Source organism: Lithobates pipiens, unplaced genomic scaffold (genome assembly GCF_037356315.1).
Source record: "Lithobates pipiens isolate NorthernLeopardFrog02 unplaced genomic scaffold, aLitPip1_a1.2 Scaffold_18, whole genome shotgun sequence".
In the NCBI taxonomy this organism is placed as follows: Eukaryota; Metazoa; Chordata; class Amphibia; order Anura; family Ranidae; genus Lithobates; species Lithobates pipiens.
The window spans coordinates 219,797,204-219,813,320 of NW_027507758.1; the positions used below are offsets into that span (position 1 = coordinate 219,797,204).

The 16,117-nt window shown below is 46.7% G+C and overlaps 1 protein-coding gene across 2 annotated transcripts in view; it reads left to right on the top strand.

Moving 5' to 3' along the window:
* Positions 1-16,117, top strand: part of NTPCR (nucleoside-triphosphatase, cancer-related) — a 175,361-nt gene that overhangs the window by 138,631 nt on the left and 20,613 nt on the right. For both annotated transcript variants that reach the window (XM_077486577.1, XM_077486578.1), the window contains exon 3: positions 7,742-7,841. In XM_077486577.1, the coding sequence (XP_077342703.1) occupies positions 7,742-7,841 (100 nt within the window). The remainder of the gene's footprint in view (positions 1-7,741; positions 7,842-16,117) is intronic.

The window sequence follows — 16,117 nt, forward strand, 5'->3', positions numbered from 1 at the left end:
ATTACACCCCAAAATACATTCTGCTGCTTCTCCTAAGTATGGGGAATACTATATGTGTGAGACTTTTTAGGAGCCTAGGTACAGGACCCCAAAAACCAAGCTTTCAGGCTTTCTGATGGCGTAAAATTGTGATTTTACTCCTCACTACCTATCAATTATGAAGGCCCCGATATTTACAGATAGCACAACCCCCCCCATGACCTTATTTTGGAAAGTAGACACCCCAAGGTATTTGCTAAGAGGCATGGTGAGCATTTGTAGCTCATTTGTTTTTGAAAACTAAGAAAGAAAAGAAAACATTTTTTTTTTCTTTTTTCAAATTTCAACATTTTGTGACAAAAGGTGAGAACTGCAAAATACTCAACATGCTTCTCAGCAAATAGCTTGGGGTGTCTGCTTTCCAAAATGGGGACATTTGGGGGGGAGGGCTGCTATCTGTGCATTTCATTTCCTCCAAAACTGTGATCGGCAGTTAGGAGTGAAATCAAATTTCTCTTATATTCACCGACTGACACAGCTCCTCTCTGTAACAAAATGGATTGTTAGCCCTATCACTGGAGATACTAGGCAAGTTGTAATACAACACTTCAGAACTCGGTTTTTCTCTTGTCTAGTGAAGAGATAAGACCTAGTAACCCTGCGGGCCCATAGGTCCATGTTTTTTTGATGCAGAAGCTTGGCTTTTTGCACAAGATGAATGATCCTGTAAACTTCTATCAACAGCCGGCTGGGTGACAGGCTGGTTCACTTATCCTTGTAGTTTCCCCAGTCCGGCCAGAGAGTGTGTGCAGGTCGCAGCTAAGGCTCGCAGGCCATGACATACCTCAGCTCCAGAGGTGGTCAGTGAGCTTTATTCTCTGGAGCGTACATATGACCGGGCTACTGATGTCTGCGTCACAGTATGCTGAGGCCAGTAGTCTTCCCTGTACTGATCAGGAGCTGACTACCGTGGAATGTCTCCCAGCTTCAGGACTGGTAAGTACAGCTCTCCCTGCCTGGCAGGATTGAGCAGCTGGACATTCCCTGGGAGCAGGGGCGGACTGACCATTGGGCTACTCGGGCACTGCCCGAGGGCCCCATGCCACTAGGGGGCCCCATCAGGGTTGCCAGCCTCAGTAAAACCCAAGATTATAGTTGCCCCACCTCTCCAGTACCTTCTCAGCCAATAGAAACATGTCTGTGTGTACTGTGTGTGTGATATTATACTGTGTGTGTGTTTGTGTATACTATGTGGCCCCATAATCTCTGATTGCCTGGGGGCCCCATAATCTCCTATTGCCCGGGGGCCCCATGAGTTGTCAGTTCGCCCCTGCCTGGGAGGTTGATTCGGGGACCCCCCTCACCCCCCTCTCTTCTCTCCCGTCCCTAACTCCCTCCTTCCCCCCCCCTCACGGGGGCGGGGGCTGTACATGTGCTGAGCGGTGTGTGTGTGTCTGGGCTCTCACCTGGGGGTTTTAGCTGTGCTGAGTGCCTGAGTCCTGAAGCTTAGCCCCGCTGAATGCCTGTGTAGTCATGCCCCTGTGTTGGTGCAGCGCTGTGCCTGCCACATGTTCTCTCTATTCCCTCATAGCGCTGTTCGGCGGCCATTTTAAGTATGGGCAAGGGTCAGACTGGCTTCTGGCTTCAGTCAGCCATTTTCCTGGTGATTCCATATTAAGAACACCGGCGGCCATTTTCTTGTAGCCAGACCACGTTTTTGTGCTCTAGCAGCTGCCCCTGTGCCCTCTGCTTCCTGTTTGGTCATCACAGGGCGCTGGGAAGGTTATCCTGTGTTCGGAACATGTGTGTTTGATCACCCACCGATCGTTCACCGATCATGCAACTGGCCGGCCACCGACACAGTTTTCTGCTATCTCAGCATCTGGGAGGGCTGGGGATCTTCAGGCACTGCGGTAATACAGTGCGGAACGGCCCAGGGTGGTGAGTCCAGCGGGTTAGAGTCCCTCAGCCAGCGGCTGCAGGAGGGTGGGACTGTCACTGTCCTAAGTCCCCTTCGGGTGGCAGACAGGGTTGGGTCAGCATGGCTTCAGAAACTGGTGTTTCTCCCCCCGAAATCTAGGCAATTGCAACCAGGTCGCCTGCGGACTGTGCAGTCCCTATGGACACCCTTACGGCGGTCCTCAATTAGTTTGTTGCCAAGATAGAGGCGGTACGTGGGAAGAAAAGTGCTAAAAAGTGGCCCCTGCCCCCCCGTTCTTTGGGGAGAGCTCTGTCGCAGACTCGGGTCCTGCTGAGACCAGTGACCCCTGCTCTGTCTTGTCAGATGACGCTGACCAGGACCGTTCGGACAGTGAGGATGAGTCCCCGTCCGGGTCCGTGCGTGACAAAGCGCTAGTTGGAGCACTTATCACAGCTGTGCGTGATACCCTGAAGATTCAGGAGCCAGCGGATCCCTCTGCTGATGTACCGGTTCCTTTTGGGTTCTGCAAGCCAGCACGTTTACCTAAGGTGTTCCCATATTTGGCTTATTTTGACAAGTTCACCTACAGGGAATGGGGTCGGTCACAAAGGACCTTTTCAGTCCCCAAAAACATGGCGGCGCGTTACCCCTTTGAGGAAAGCCTTCTCAAGAAATGGTTGGCTCCTCCGGTCATGGACCCCCCAGTATCCAGGTTAAATAAAGTAACCACGATCCCTGTAGAGGGGACTCCTGCATTCAAGGATCCCACGGACAGGAAGGCCGAGGCAGTGGCTCGTTCCTTGTTTACGGTTGTGGGGTCAAACATGCGACCAGTACTGGCATCCGCACTGGTGTCACAGACACTAACTGAGTGGGCAAAACTTTTGCACCGCGAATTGGGAGAGCAACAGGCCTCCCCTGTCGGCCTGGAACTAGCAGACCAACTAGTGCAAGGCCTTAAGTACATTTGTGACGCAGCCCTGCATACTCTCCCTCTGTTATCCAGGGCTTCAGTGTCAGCTGTGGTGCTGAGGCGCCTGATTTGGCTTAAATGCTGGTCTGCTGACCAGCATCCAAAAACTGACGGATCTTCACTTCCTTGGCGACCGGCTCTTTGGAGCTTCGTTGGATGACATTACACGCATACACGCGTCCCCGGTTCACTGGGAGGCCCTGCTAGGGGCAGTGAGGGGACTTGCTGAATCAGGGGGTGATTGTACCAGTTCCGGAATTGGAACACTTCCAGGGGTTCTATCCAAATCCGTTTGTGGTTTCCAATATGGAATGGGTACGTCCAATATTGGACTTAAAAGCCCTCAATCACTTTGTAAAAGTGCAGAGGTTCAGAATGGAATTAGTTCGCTCAGTAGTCACTGCACTCCATCAAGGGGACTTCCTGGCGTCTTTGGACATCCAGGATGCGTACCTGCACATACCCATATGCCTTCGGCATAAAAAATGTCTGCGTTTGGCAGTCTTCCCTTTGGCCTAGCATCAGCCCCCGAGTCTTTACCAATATACTGGCTCCAGTATTGGCGTAGCTGCGGCAACGCGGGATCGCGATCGTGGGTTACCTAGACGATCTCCTCCTGAGAGCATCTTCCACCTTAGATTTAGAGGAGGATGTGGCGATCACATGCAGAATTTGGGTGGCTGTTGAACCTAAAGAAGTCGGTGGTTGTGCCGACCCAGCGTCTGGAAATACCTGGGTTTACTATTGGACTCCAGGGAAGCGAGGGTCTTTCTCGCCTCAGACAAATTGCAGACTCTCAGATCTGCGGTCAAACTACTGATGAGCCAGCCAGTCAGGAACTCTCTGATCTGGTGGTTGAGGTCCCCAGTGATTCAGTCCGGAAAATCGTTCCTTCCTCTGAAATGGACGGTGATCAGTACGGACGCCAGTCTCTCAGGCTGGGGTGGAGTGATAGGGATTCAGTCGGCTCAGGGCCTCTGGTCGACGGACGAATCCAGGTTGCCGATCAATCTGCTCGATTTGAGAGCGATCAGGCTGTGCCTCCACACGTGGTCGACGTGTGTCTTCAAGGATGTCCGACCAGGATACAGTCAGACAATGTCACGGCTGTGGCGTACATAAATCACCAAGGGAGAACAAGAAGCTCAGCCGCTGCTCGGGAGGTCGCTCACATACTTCGTGGGTGACACATTCCGGCTCTGTCAGCCATTTACATACCGGGGGTGGAAAATTGGCAGGCGGACTATCTGAGTCATCAGATGCTGGACCCAGGAGAATGGGCGTTGCATCCGGAGATATTCAGGCTGCTGTGCCTGAAATGGCACACACCAGATGTGGCTCTATTGGCCTCCCGTCTCAATCGTAAGGTGCCGAGATTCGTGTCCAGGACAAGAGATCCATGGGCAGACGCGCTGGTGGCTCCGTGGGATCACTACCAGCTGATCTACGCCTTTCTTCCACTAAAACTGTTGCCATGTCTGCTTTAAAGAGTGGAAGCCAAGGGGATCCCAGTAATCTTGGTTGCCCCAGATTGGCCTCAGCGGCCCTGGTACGCAGACCTGGTGCATCTGGTGGCAGACGCTCCCTGACGACTGCCGCTGCGAGAGGACCTCCTATCTCAAGGTCCAATCTTTCACCCTGCTTTACCATTGCTGGCTTTAACGGCTGAGGAACTGGGGTCTGTCAGACTTGGTGATTCCAACTATGCTGAGGGCGCGGAAATCTTCACGGAAGATATACCATCGTACCTGGAAGGCCTACATCTCCATGTGTGAGGAGAAAGAGTGGCATCTGCGCTCCTTTTCTATATCCAGGATCCTGTACTGTTTCTTCAGCAAGGAGTAGACCAGAAATTTGGCGCTGAGCACCATTAAGGGGAAAATTTTAGCCCTGGCTGTCTTTTTTCAGTGACCCCTGGCGTCTCACTCATTAGTGAGTTCCTTTGTTTAGGGGGTACTACATGTAGTCCCTCCGGTGCGTCCACCAATTACCCCCATGGGATTTGAACCTGGTGTTGGTGCTTTAGAAGCCACCGTTTGAGAATATCGGGGAGATTCCCCTGTTGACTCTTTCCCAGAAAGTGGTCTTTCTAGTGGCCATCACATCGGCCAGGGGGGTTTCAGAATTGGCAGCCTTGTCTTGCAAGTCGCCTTATCTGGTCATCCACAGGGATAAGGTGGTGCTGCGTCCGCAGCCGTCCTTTCTACCGAAGGTGGTCTCGGCTTTTCATATCAATGAGGACATTGTATTACCTTCTCTGTGTCCTAAGCCGAAGCACCCCAAAGAGATGTCCCTTCACGCTCTCGACGTGGTTAGGGCTCTGAAGGTGTATTTGTCTGCCACGGCTCCCTTTCAGAAGTCAGACTCACTGTTTGTTTCGTGACTGGTCCAAAGAAGGGTATGACGGACTCATCGGCCACCATTTCCAGGTGGATCAGACAGATTGTAGTACAAGCCTACGCCTTGAAGGGGCAGGTGCCTCCCTTTCCAGTCACGGCCCACTCTACAAGGGCAATCGGAACATCTTGGGCCTTCCGACACCAAGCGTCTGTCGCTCAGGTGTGTAAGGCGGCGACCTGGTCGTCTGTCCATACGTTTTACCAAGTTCTACAAGGTAGACGTCAGTGCATCGGCCGATGCCTGTTTTGGTCGCAAAGTTTTGCAGGCAGCCGTGTAGTTGCAATTAAATATGCAATCTTTTTTTCCTGGTTTTTCGATGAAAACGCAGTACTGTTATGTTAATGCACTGTTGCATTACTTTTGCAAATGGTTGCGGTCTTGGGGATCACTCCTGTTGAGGATACCCGGTTATGTGGTGGTGTTTTTCCACACACTGTTGTTTTTTTGTGGGTTTAGTTTCACTAGTTCCCACTGGCCATGGCAGATGAAGTTTTTATGCTGTTTTTTCCACCCCTCGTTTGCCACTGCTTGTGGACGTCCCATTTTGTTACAGAGAGGAGCTGTGCTGGTCGATGAATATAAGAGAAAATAGGATTTTTTGTACTCGCCATAAAATCCTTTTATCTGTAATTCACCGACCGACATAGCCCCCGCCCCTCCTTTTTCTCTTTAAGTTATACTGCTTGTTTACGTACTTAGTTCTGCCTGAGCAGTCTTTGGGGTTGTAGCATAGGGACTGCCCCCTGGGCGGAACTAAAAGTTCTGAAGTGTTGTATTACAACTTGCCTAGTATCTCCAGTGATAGGGTTAACAACCCATTTTGTTAAAGAGAGGAGCTGTGTCGGTCGGTGAATTACAGAGAAAAGTATTTTACGTTGAGTACAAAAAATCCTATTATTTACGCCCTTAGAAAGCCTGAAGGCCGTGATTGGTTTTTGGGGTCCTGTACAAGGTTAGACTGCCAAAAAGACCCACACATGTGGTATCCCCATACTCGGGAAAAGCAGCAGAATTTATTTTGGGATGTAATTCCACATATAACCTTGGCATATGTGTGAGCAATATTTAATTTAGTGACAACTTAGTGTAATTTTTTTTTGTCATTTTTTTTAATCACTTGTGACAAAAAAAAATATTCAATGGGTTCAACATGCATCTCAGCAATTTCCTTGGGGCGTTTACTTTCCAAAATGGGGTAATTTGGGGGGGGGGGGGTGGTTGTACTTCCTGCTATTTTAGCACCTAAAGAAATGAAATAGGCAGCCATAAACTAAAAGCTGCATAAATTCCAGAAAATCTACCCTAATTTTGTAGATGCAGCAACTTTTGCGCAAACCAAGAAATATACGCTTATTGACTTTTTTTTTTTTTTTTTTTTACCAAAGACATGTGGCTGAATACATTTTGGCCTAAATGTATGACTAACATTTAGTTTATTGGATTTTTTTATAACTAAAAGTAGAAAATATCATTCTTTTTCAACATTTTCGTCTTTGTTCTATTTGTGGAGAAAAACAAATTTTTGTTTTTTTGCATGACCGCGCAATTACCAGTTAAAGCAGCACAGTGCCAAATTGTAAAAAGTGCTGTGGTCATTGAGCAGCATCTTCCCGGGGCTGAAGTGGTTAAAGTAACGGAGTGCCGTATGGCAAAAAATGGGCTTGTCAGGAAGGGGGGTAAATTTGCCAGAGGTCAAGTGGTTAATGGAGCTATTCATTGGTTACTCTGCATTGCTTAATGCAAATCTGAGGACTCATGGATTGGTTTGGGTTGTAGGGGAGGCTCTCAGTTGGTGTGTCCCTGAAAAATGAGTCAGTTTCCAATCACCTGAAGGTAGTGTCTATGAATACTTTTCCTGTGTCCTGTATTGTATGACGAGATATGGAATTTGCAAGCAATTAAAAATTCATCTTTTTCACATTCAAAATGTAGAAGCTGCCATTAGCTCACCTCTCCTTTAAAAACTCCAAGTCTTTTAGATGATGCAAGAAAAATCACCCTTGCCCCTGTAACATTATCATTGTGGCCACAGAAGTCTTCCATCAGCCAGAGCTGGGATGAAGGATCCAAGAGTATACCCTGCATCACTTTGTCTAGATGCAGAGCACCACCTTGAAGTAAGTGGCCAGTGCACCGGTTGGCAGTGAGAGGGTGGGACTTGAGTGGTGGCAACTCTAATAACCTTTTCATAGTGCTGAAGCTCTGTGCAGCTGCAGAGGGTCACAGCAGTGCAATGAATTCACTGTAGGTCCTGCAACATGGCCACCCTTTCGGAGCAAGACCCCAGGTCTGGTAGGATCACCAGGTTTTTTTTTGTTTTTGTTTTTAAAGAAACAAGACTGGTTATATTGTACTTATATGTATTTATATTGAAGGAGCACATGGGAGTTATTTTGTTTATAAATACACTTTATTTTTATTGTGTAACCTTATTGAGAACAGTTTCAGATTTTCTCTTTCCTTTTTAGAGCTAGTCAGTCGGATGGGAGACATGAATACACAGTTGGGCAGTATGTTGTGGATATTAGTTCATTTGAGCATTTGGCACTTCCTATATTGGACTGTATGGTGAGTGGTCTTGTTTTAATTGTAGAAGGTGCAAAAAAATGTTTGTTTTCCTGAAAGTGGATTGTAAGGTACCTAGAGCTGTTTGTGGTATCGGTCTCTTAAAGTGCTTTTAAGAAAATTTATTTTTTTCTACATGTTTCCCTTGTACAGGATAGGGCCTTTAAACCTTAATTTGCTTTTATTATTATCCAGCAGTTTGAGGCCTATAATCTTAAAGCAGAACTCCTGATTTTCTTCCCTAAACCAGCAGATGCACTGTACATGTAAATGAATCACAACCCTAGAGTCATCTTATGTGTATCTTGCCTACTTTAGCAGTAAAAGGCGGGTTTTTCAAAGTTCTCTCACTTCCTGTTTCCTTCCTTTTACTAGTCCTCATACTACATGTCCCACCATGCTTTAAAGTGGTTGTAAACCCATTACAACCACTTTAACCTACAGGTAAGCCTAGATTAAGGCTTACCTGTAGGTGCAAGAAATATCTTCCAAACCTAAAAGGTTTAGGAGATATTTGCAGGAATAGCAGCACCAATGTCTACGGTGCACTGAGCGTGCCGCTTCTAACGGCGATCATGCCGTTTGTGGCGGCACCAGCGTGCATGCGTGGGAGTGATGTCATTGCGGCTCCGGCCAGTCACAGCGCCGGAGCCACGATACCAGGAAGTCACTCTGAGATGGATGGCGTCGGAGGAGGAAGCGAATGAGGGCCATTGCCAGGGCTTCGATCTCAGGTAAGTAATTCATAATGAGCTGGTATGCTATGCATACCAGCTCATTATGCCTTGGCCTTGCAGGGTGTTTTTTTTTTTTTTTTTTTTTTAGAGGCTTTACTTCCTCTTTAAGCCTCTGTAGTTTCAGGGAGTATCAGGCTCTGGTCAGGGTGTGATCTGTGAAGAGGGACTTGGGAGGTTTGGAATATTCTTGTAGGTGTGACTGGAGGGGACTGAATGCTAATTAGGATGTATTCCTTCCCACCGACCCATCAGAGCTGTGAGGGAAGTTGCATGATTTGCACAGTGTGAAAGACTACAGAGGGGTTTGTTCTAGGCTAGAGATGCAGTAGGAAGTGGCTGGAAGGAATTCAGTCTACATCCAGACTATACAACACAAAAAAAACGCAGAATATTAGAGGATCTGCAGACAACAGAGCAACATGGTATGATAGTATGAGGTATGATCTATGCTGGGACTGATCATTCCATTCAGTTCTAGTAAAAAGAAAGTTGGAATTCAGCATTACAGTATAACTAAAGGCAAAACTTTTTTTTTTTTTTTGTTCTGGATAGAGGGGAGATGAATTCAAAGTCATGTTTTTAGTGCTGTCTGTGACCCCATTAGAGAGATTCACCCTCCCTATTTGTGCTGTTTATCATTATCAGTGAAAGTAAAAGAATTTTGGGTTGTCGCAACAAAAGTAATAGAGGGAAAATCTATCAATGAGCACACTAGTTCTGGTGACCCTTATTTTTGCAGGCATACTAGCTCATTATGAATAACTTATCTGAGAACGAAGCACCCGAAGCGGTCCTCCTCCTTCATCTTCACCGCTGCCATGTATCCTGGAGTGACTTCGGTGTCTCGCTGCTCCGGTGCTGTGATTCGCTGGAGCCGCGATGACGTCTCTCCCGCGCATGCTCACAGGAGCCGGCACTCGCAGCATATCACCGTGATCTGCGGCCTGCTCAGTGCGCCTGCGCACCACCGTCTACGGCGCATGCACCGCAGACAGCGGTGCCTGTCTTTTTGTAAATATCGCCTAAACCATGTAGGTTTAGGAGATATTTCTTGGACCTACAGGTAAGCCTTAATCTAGGCTTACCTGTAGGTCAAAGTGGTTTGTAAGGGTTTACAACCACTTTAAGGGGCGTGCCAGTGTCCAGTACCTGATACGCTGATGAAACCCATGTAGTAAGTACTACGGCTCTGTGTCCCCTGATGTACATCAAAGAAAAGGATTTTACAGGTAAGCTGTTTTTAAAATCCTATTTTTTTATTGCATTTTATTAAGTACTAGCTTATTACTAGCATTGGCCATATCAGTCGATTGTTTAAAAAAAATAGCTTAATGCATTCCTAAACACACAAAATATAACTGAATATTACAATTTAAGCCCCATTCATACTTGTGAATAGGACTGTTGGCAGCAGACCGAGCGGGCATACTCAACGACTAGCTGCGAGTGAAAGCCTCCTTGAAAGCAATAGCAGGCTGACCGCTCGCGCAGCTATTTACGACTGCTCGCATATATACACTCATGGAGACTCTGCATCGAGGAGCTATCCTAGTTTAGTTATTCCATTTTTTTTTCAGCTGGTTGAACTAGATAGACTTATGTGTGCAACCCGAAGATGGTAATTACTATAAGAACTATGCGAAGTACTGTAGTAATGTTCATTTCTGTACTTGAGGCTAACAATTAAAGGAGAAGTCCAGCCAAAGCTCGTTTGGCTGGGCTTCTCCTATGGATCACAGGAGTGCAATGCGTTTTGCACTCCTGTGACCCTTTTTCAGCAGAGAGCGGACTGAAGTCTGCTCTCTGCTGACGTCACAGAAATCAGTGCAGGCACCGCGTCATCCTGACAATGGGAAGCTTGCATCTGCCAGGTGCTAGGACTGACACATGTCTCAGCCTCTAAGCCAGCCGCTGAGAGGCTGAGACAGCTGCTCCCCACCCCCTCCACAGCTCAGCGCTCCAGTGAGCAAGGAGGGAGAGGAGAGCTGCTGATTGACAGTCTGTGAGCTGTGAGAACAGAGCCATCGGCAACGTTCAATTGCACGGTTCTCAGTGCAGAGGCGCCAGGGGACCGATGCTGCATCCATTTAGGTAAGTATGATACTGAAAAAAAATCCCTTCTCTTTTAAAGAGGAGGCCCGCCCGCCTCTGCAAAAATTAAAAGCCAGCAGCTACATATACTGCAGCTACTGACTTTTAATAATGGGACACTTTCCTGTCCTGAAGTCCAGCGATGTCGACATCGCAGCTGATGTTTCCACTATACAGAATGTCACATGGTACAAAGCCACAATAAAATGCAATATGTCTGTGACCCCATTAGGGAGATTCACCCTCCCTATTTGTGCTGTTTATCATTATCAGTGAAAGTAAAAGAAAATCCCAAATTTTGGGTTGTCCCCACAAAAGTAATAGAGGAGAAATCTTTCAATGAGAAGTATATATTTTTTTTTTGTGTAGTTTGTATACTTTGGTATGCGGCAAGGATTAGTCAATATGTGTGTGTGTGTGTATATATATATATATATATATATATATATATATATATATATATATATAATTCTAGGGAATATGGGGTCTTTGGGGAATATTTCCTTTTTTCGCTTGCAGTTAGTGAAAAATATATATCTCTCTCTCTCTCATTCATATATATATATATATATATATATATATATATATATATTAGGCTTGTGCAATTCGTTTCGTAACGAAACGAAATTCGGACTAATTTTGCAACTAATAAAAAAAAAAATGCGTTTTTTTAAAAATTGTCGCTCTATTTTTGTTTATAGCGCAAAAAATAAAAACCGCAGGGGTGATCAAATACCACCAAAAGAAAGCTCTATTTGTGGGAAAAAAAGGACGTCAATTTTGTTTGGGAGCCACGTCGCACGACCGCACAATTGTCAGTTAAAGCGACGCAGTGCCGAATCGCAAAAAGTGGTCTGGTCTTTGACCAGCAAAATGGTCCGGTCTGTAAGTGGTTAAGGAGTCTTTGACCACTCTTTTAATAAGGTCTGTAACCTGCTCAACTTTGGTCCCCTGAATCGCATAACCCTGCAAGCAATTTTGGCAGATATGTTTATCTGGTAAAGGCGTCGCTCCGCATGCCCTACACTCTTTGATCTCTCGTCTGGATGGGCTGCTTGACCGCTGCCTTTTGGAGGATGAGCTGTGTCTTGAGCTTGGACGGGAGCGTCCACTTTGGTGACCAGAAGTCTGGTTAGACGTGTTCTGGTGTATAGGGCTGAAACAAGAGTAACAGCCCAAGGCACTCTCTTAGTCTAATTCCTTTCTTTTTTTTTTTTTTTTTATAAAGTATGTATGTGCCCTTGCCTAAGAAATGGCGGCTGGCTCATAATTGTGAAGCCAAGTAAGGGTGGAAAAGGCGACTGAAATAGAAGCTAAAAGAATGGACAGGAAAAAAAAAAGTCTCTTAAAAAAAAAAAATTCTCATTATCTAATTCTACGAATTTTTTTTTTATATATATTATTTTTCTTTATTACAGATGAGAGATTATAGATATAGATATTAGACTTGTACACAACAGAAAATTTCGTTTAGTTTCGGTTTGTCCGTTAGTTGATGTGGCGGTAGTGCGGCTAGCAAAGAATATTACCCTTCCTATGGAAGATCTTTGGGGACCCATTGGATAGACCAATAGATGCGGACCTGAAGAAGGCCTACAAGTTGGCCGGCGAAGCCTGCAGAGCAGCGGTGGCCCTGGCTTCAGTCTCCAATGCGGTCAAAGTGTGGACAGAGAATATCGAGGAGGCTATTTGAGAAGATGATATTATTAAAGCTTTGGATGAGCTTAAAATATCGACAGATTTTATTGGAGAGGCTGCAATGGACACCATGAGATATTCAGCCAGGGCAATGTTCCATGCTGACATGGCCAAAAGAGCATTGTGGCTAAAGCCGTGGGCAGCGGATGCGGCATCCAAACAAAATTGGTGCAAAATTCCATTTGATGGGAAGGCCCTCTTCGGAGAGAGGCTGGGAAAGGCAATCTCAAAAGTGACTGGGGGAAAATCAGGATTGCTCCCCCAGGATAGAAGGGTTAGGCGTTCTCGAGTGGTGTCGTCTAAATATCAGTGGTCTAGATAGGAATTCCAGCAACTTCCAGCCAAGTAGGGACTCCAAAAGGACTTGAAGAAGCACTCAGGCTACTTTCTTGAAAACAAATAAGCAAAGAAATCTCCCCAGCGAAGTCCTTTTGACAAGAGGTCATCCCCACCAGTAGGGGCCAGTTTGAAGGAGTTCGCAGAAGCCTGGCTGCACAGATGCAGGGACCCGTGGGTGTATCTACGGTCTGGTTCGGACATTTTTGGACGTTCCAAGAACAGCCCCCACAAGACTCATTCATTCAAACAAAGATACCAACTTAACCTCAAAAGGCAGAAGCTCTGCAAAGTTACCTTCAACTCCTGCTGGTGCAACAAGCGGCGATACCTGTCCCACAGGGTTCTACTCTCCTCTCTTTCTTAGGCAAGGGCAGTTATTCAGTTGGAATCCTTCAAGATGGAATCATTACAGATGATCGTACAGGCAGTTCAACCAGGAGACTGGATGATCTCTGTGGATTTGCAAGATGCGTATTTCCATGTGCCCATGCTGCCTGCCTTCCAAAGGTTTTTGAGGGTGGCAGTAAGATCAACTCGCGTTCAATTTCAGTGCCTTCCTTTTGGTCTGTGCACATCGCCAAGAATATTCTCGAAGGTGTTGATTTGCAGTTCTAGCACCCCCCAGAGAGAAGGGACTTCTAGTTTTCCATTGTCTGGACGAGATCCTATTGCTAGCATACAGTTCAGACCAATTGGTAGAGCACAGGCAAATTCTTCTGTCCACTCTGAAAGAGTTCGGGTGGCTAATAAACACAGGGAAGAGGGTCCTGATCCCGACGCAAGCAATAGTTTATCTAGGTGCTCTCTTCGACACCAAGGCAGGCACAGTGCGCCCCCCCCCCCAGAAAGTGACAGCGATCGCTCAGAAAATGGGCCACTTAAAAACACTATCTCACCTGTCTGTGTCAAATTGCCTAAGTCTGATGGGGACCATGTCAGCCTGTATACCGATGGTGCCCTGGTCCCATTGGCATCTGAGGACTTTTCAATGGGGCCTTTTGACACAATGGAAGAGGAACTCACTGTATCAAAGTATAGCGATATTGACATCCATGAAGAGGGGTCTGCTATGGTGAACAAAAGAAGACAAGATCTCGAGGCCTCGCCTCCTACAGGGCCCTCTTGGACCATCCTTACCACCGATGCGTGCGCGAAGGGGTGGCGGGCACACTGTAGTCACCTGGAGGTACAAGGGAGATGGGATATCCCCATGGAGGGAGAAGAATCCAATATCCTGGAGCTGCGAGTGGTATATTTGGCACTGATAAATTTGGAGGAACATGTACGTCAGAAACAGGTGCTAGTCCGTCTGGACAACAAAGCAGCGGTAGCATATATACAACGTCAAGGGGGAACTCACAGCCTCATGCTGTTGAGAGAGGTAGAGCCTATTATGTTGTGGGCAGAGAGAAATCTGGTGGATTTGAAGGCAATCTATCTCCCGGGCCGTTTGAATCAACAGGCGGATCTCCTATCTCGCTGTTTCCCAGACAGCAACGAATGGTCGCTCCCTCCGGCGGTGTTCAGGTGGATTGCGAAGTTACAGAAACCTCCAGAACACAGACCTATTCACCTCCCCAACGAACGCAAAGTTGCCAAGGTTCCTGTCCCGCCTACCTCACCCTGGAGCAGAGGCGGTAGATGCCTTATCGTGCCCACGGCACTGCAAGACTGCATATGCATTTCCTCCCAGACCATTGATTGCCAAATTTCTGCTCCAGATTATCGATGGAGCCGGTCAGGTTTGTGACAGTTCTTCCCTATTGGCCGAAGAGGCCATGGTTCTCATGGACAATGAGCTTCAGTGTACATGCTCCGGTCAAGATCCCAGTATTCCCGCAACTGCTCTCACAGGGAAAGTTTTTTTTTTTTCATCCAGCCCCACACAAGCTGAACTTACATGCCTGGATCTTGAACAGAAAAGATTCCAATCCCTAGGATGTTCGGCGGGCGTAATTTCAACCCTATTAAAGGCAAGGAAGCCCTCTACTAATTACATTTACTCAAAGATATGGGATAAGTTCAAACAGTTTGTGGAAGACGGACAGTTAAACCCAGCTGTGCCGTCCACATCAGTAATCTTTGCATTCTTACAATCAGGCTTGGACTTGGGACTCAGCCTAAGCTCCCTAAAGGTCCAAGTGGCAGCTATTTCAGCGAGTACCCAGAAAAGATGGGCAGAAGATGCACTCATCGTACATTTCCTTAAGGCAGTCAAGAAGATTCGCCCACAGCTAAAACGTTCCTTTCCAGCCGGGGATCTACTTCTGGTTCTAGAAAGTCTTAACCGTTCATCCCATTGGATTCTGCTTCACTTTGGAACCTAACTCTGAAAACGGTTTTCTTGGTGGCTATTAATTCAGGAAGAAGAGCTTCAGAGTTGCAAGCGTTGGGGGCAGAAAAAGAGCACATAACCTTTTTTCGAGACAGGGTAGAACTACGGACAGTGCGTGGTTTTGTCCCAAAAGTTTCTTCCCGTGCCACACTCTCTGAAGGCTGGGCACTACCAACCTTTACAGACCCACACTCTGGGGCGGTACAATAACTGGACATTTCAAAAGTTTTAACACGCTACTTACAGGTCACGATTCCCTTTAGGTCCTCGAATAGGCTATTCATAATACCATGGGGTAGGAATAAAGGGAAAGAAGCCACATCTAGGACTATCGCCTCTTGGATCTGCAAATTAATTCAAAAGGTGTATAGGGAAAGAGGGTTGTATCCGCCGGCGGTCAGAGCTCATTCCACTAGAGCTGTTTCGTCCTCATGGACGGCAAGGGCATGCGTATCCTTAGAGACTATCTGCAAGGCAGCCACATGGACGTCTCCAAATACGTTCATGCGTCACTACAGAATTGACCCAGGGGCACTAACATCGGTGGAATTTGGTAGAAGGACTATTGAGTCAGCCCTGGCATTGCCTTAAATAAAGTTTTCCTTTGAAGCATTACCCACCCAGGCACCAGGAAAACGGAAAATTGTTTCATACTTACTGTAATTTTCCTTTCCTGGTGCCTATCCATGGCAGCATACATACCCTCCCTGGTATTCAATATAATTGTAGAATGCTAGGGGGGGATATGGGTTTCCTTTTTATAAGCTAGTGACTATCCTGAGGGGAGGACTCCAGGGCATAGTTATCACTGGTATGCTGCCATGGATAGGCACTAGGAAAGGAAAATTACGGTAAGTATGAAACAATTTTCCGTTATTTAGCCACTTGAACTCCAGAAGATTTACCCCTCTTCCTTACCTGGTAATTTTTTGCGATGCAGCACTGCGTTACTTTAACTGACAATTGCGCGGTTGTGGGTCACTGCACCGAAAATTTTTATTTTTTTCCCCCACAAATAGAGCTTTCTTTTGGTGGTATTTAACTACTTTTACATTTTTTTGCACTATAAACCAAAAAAG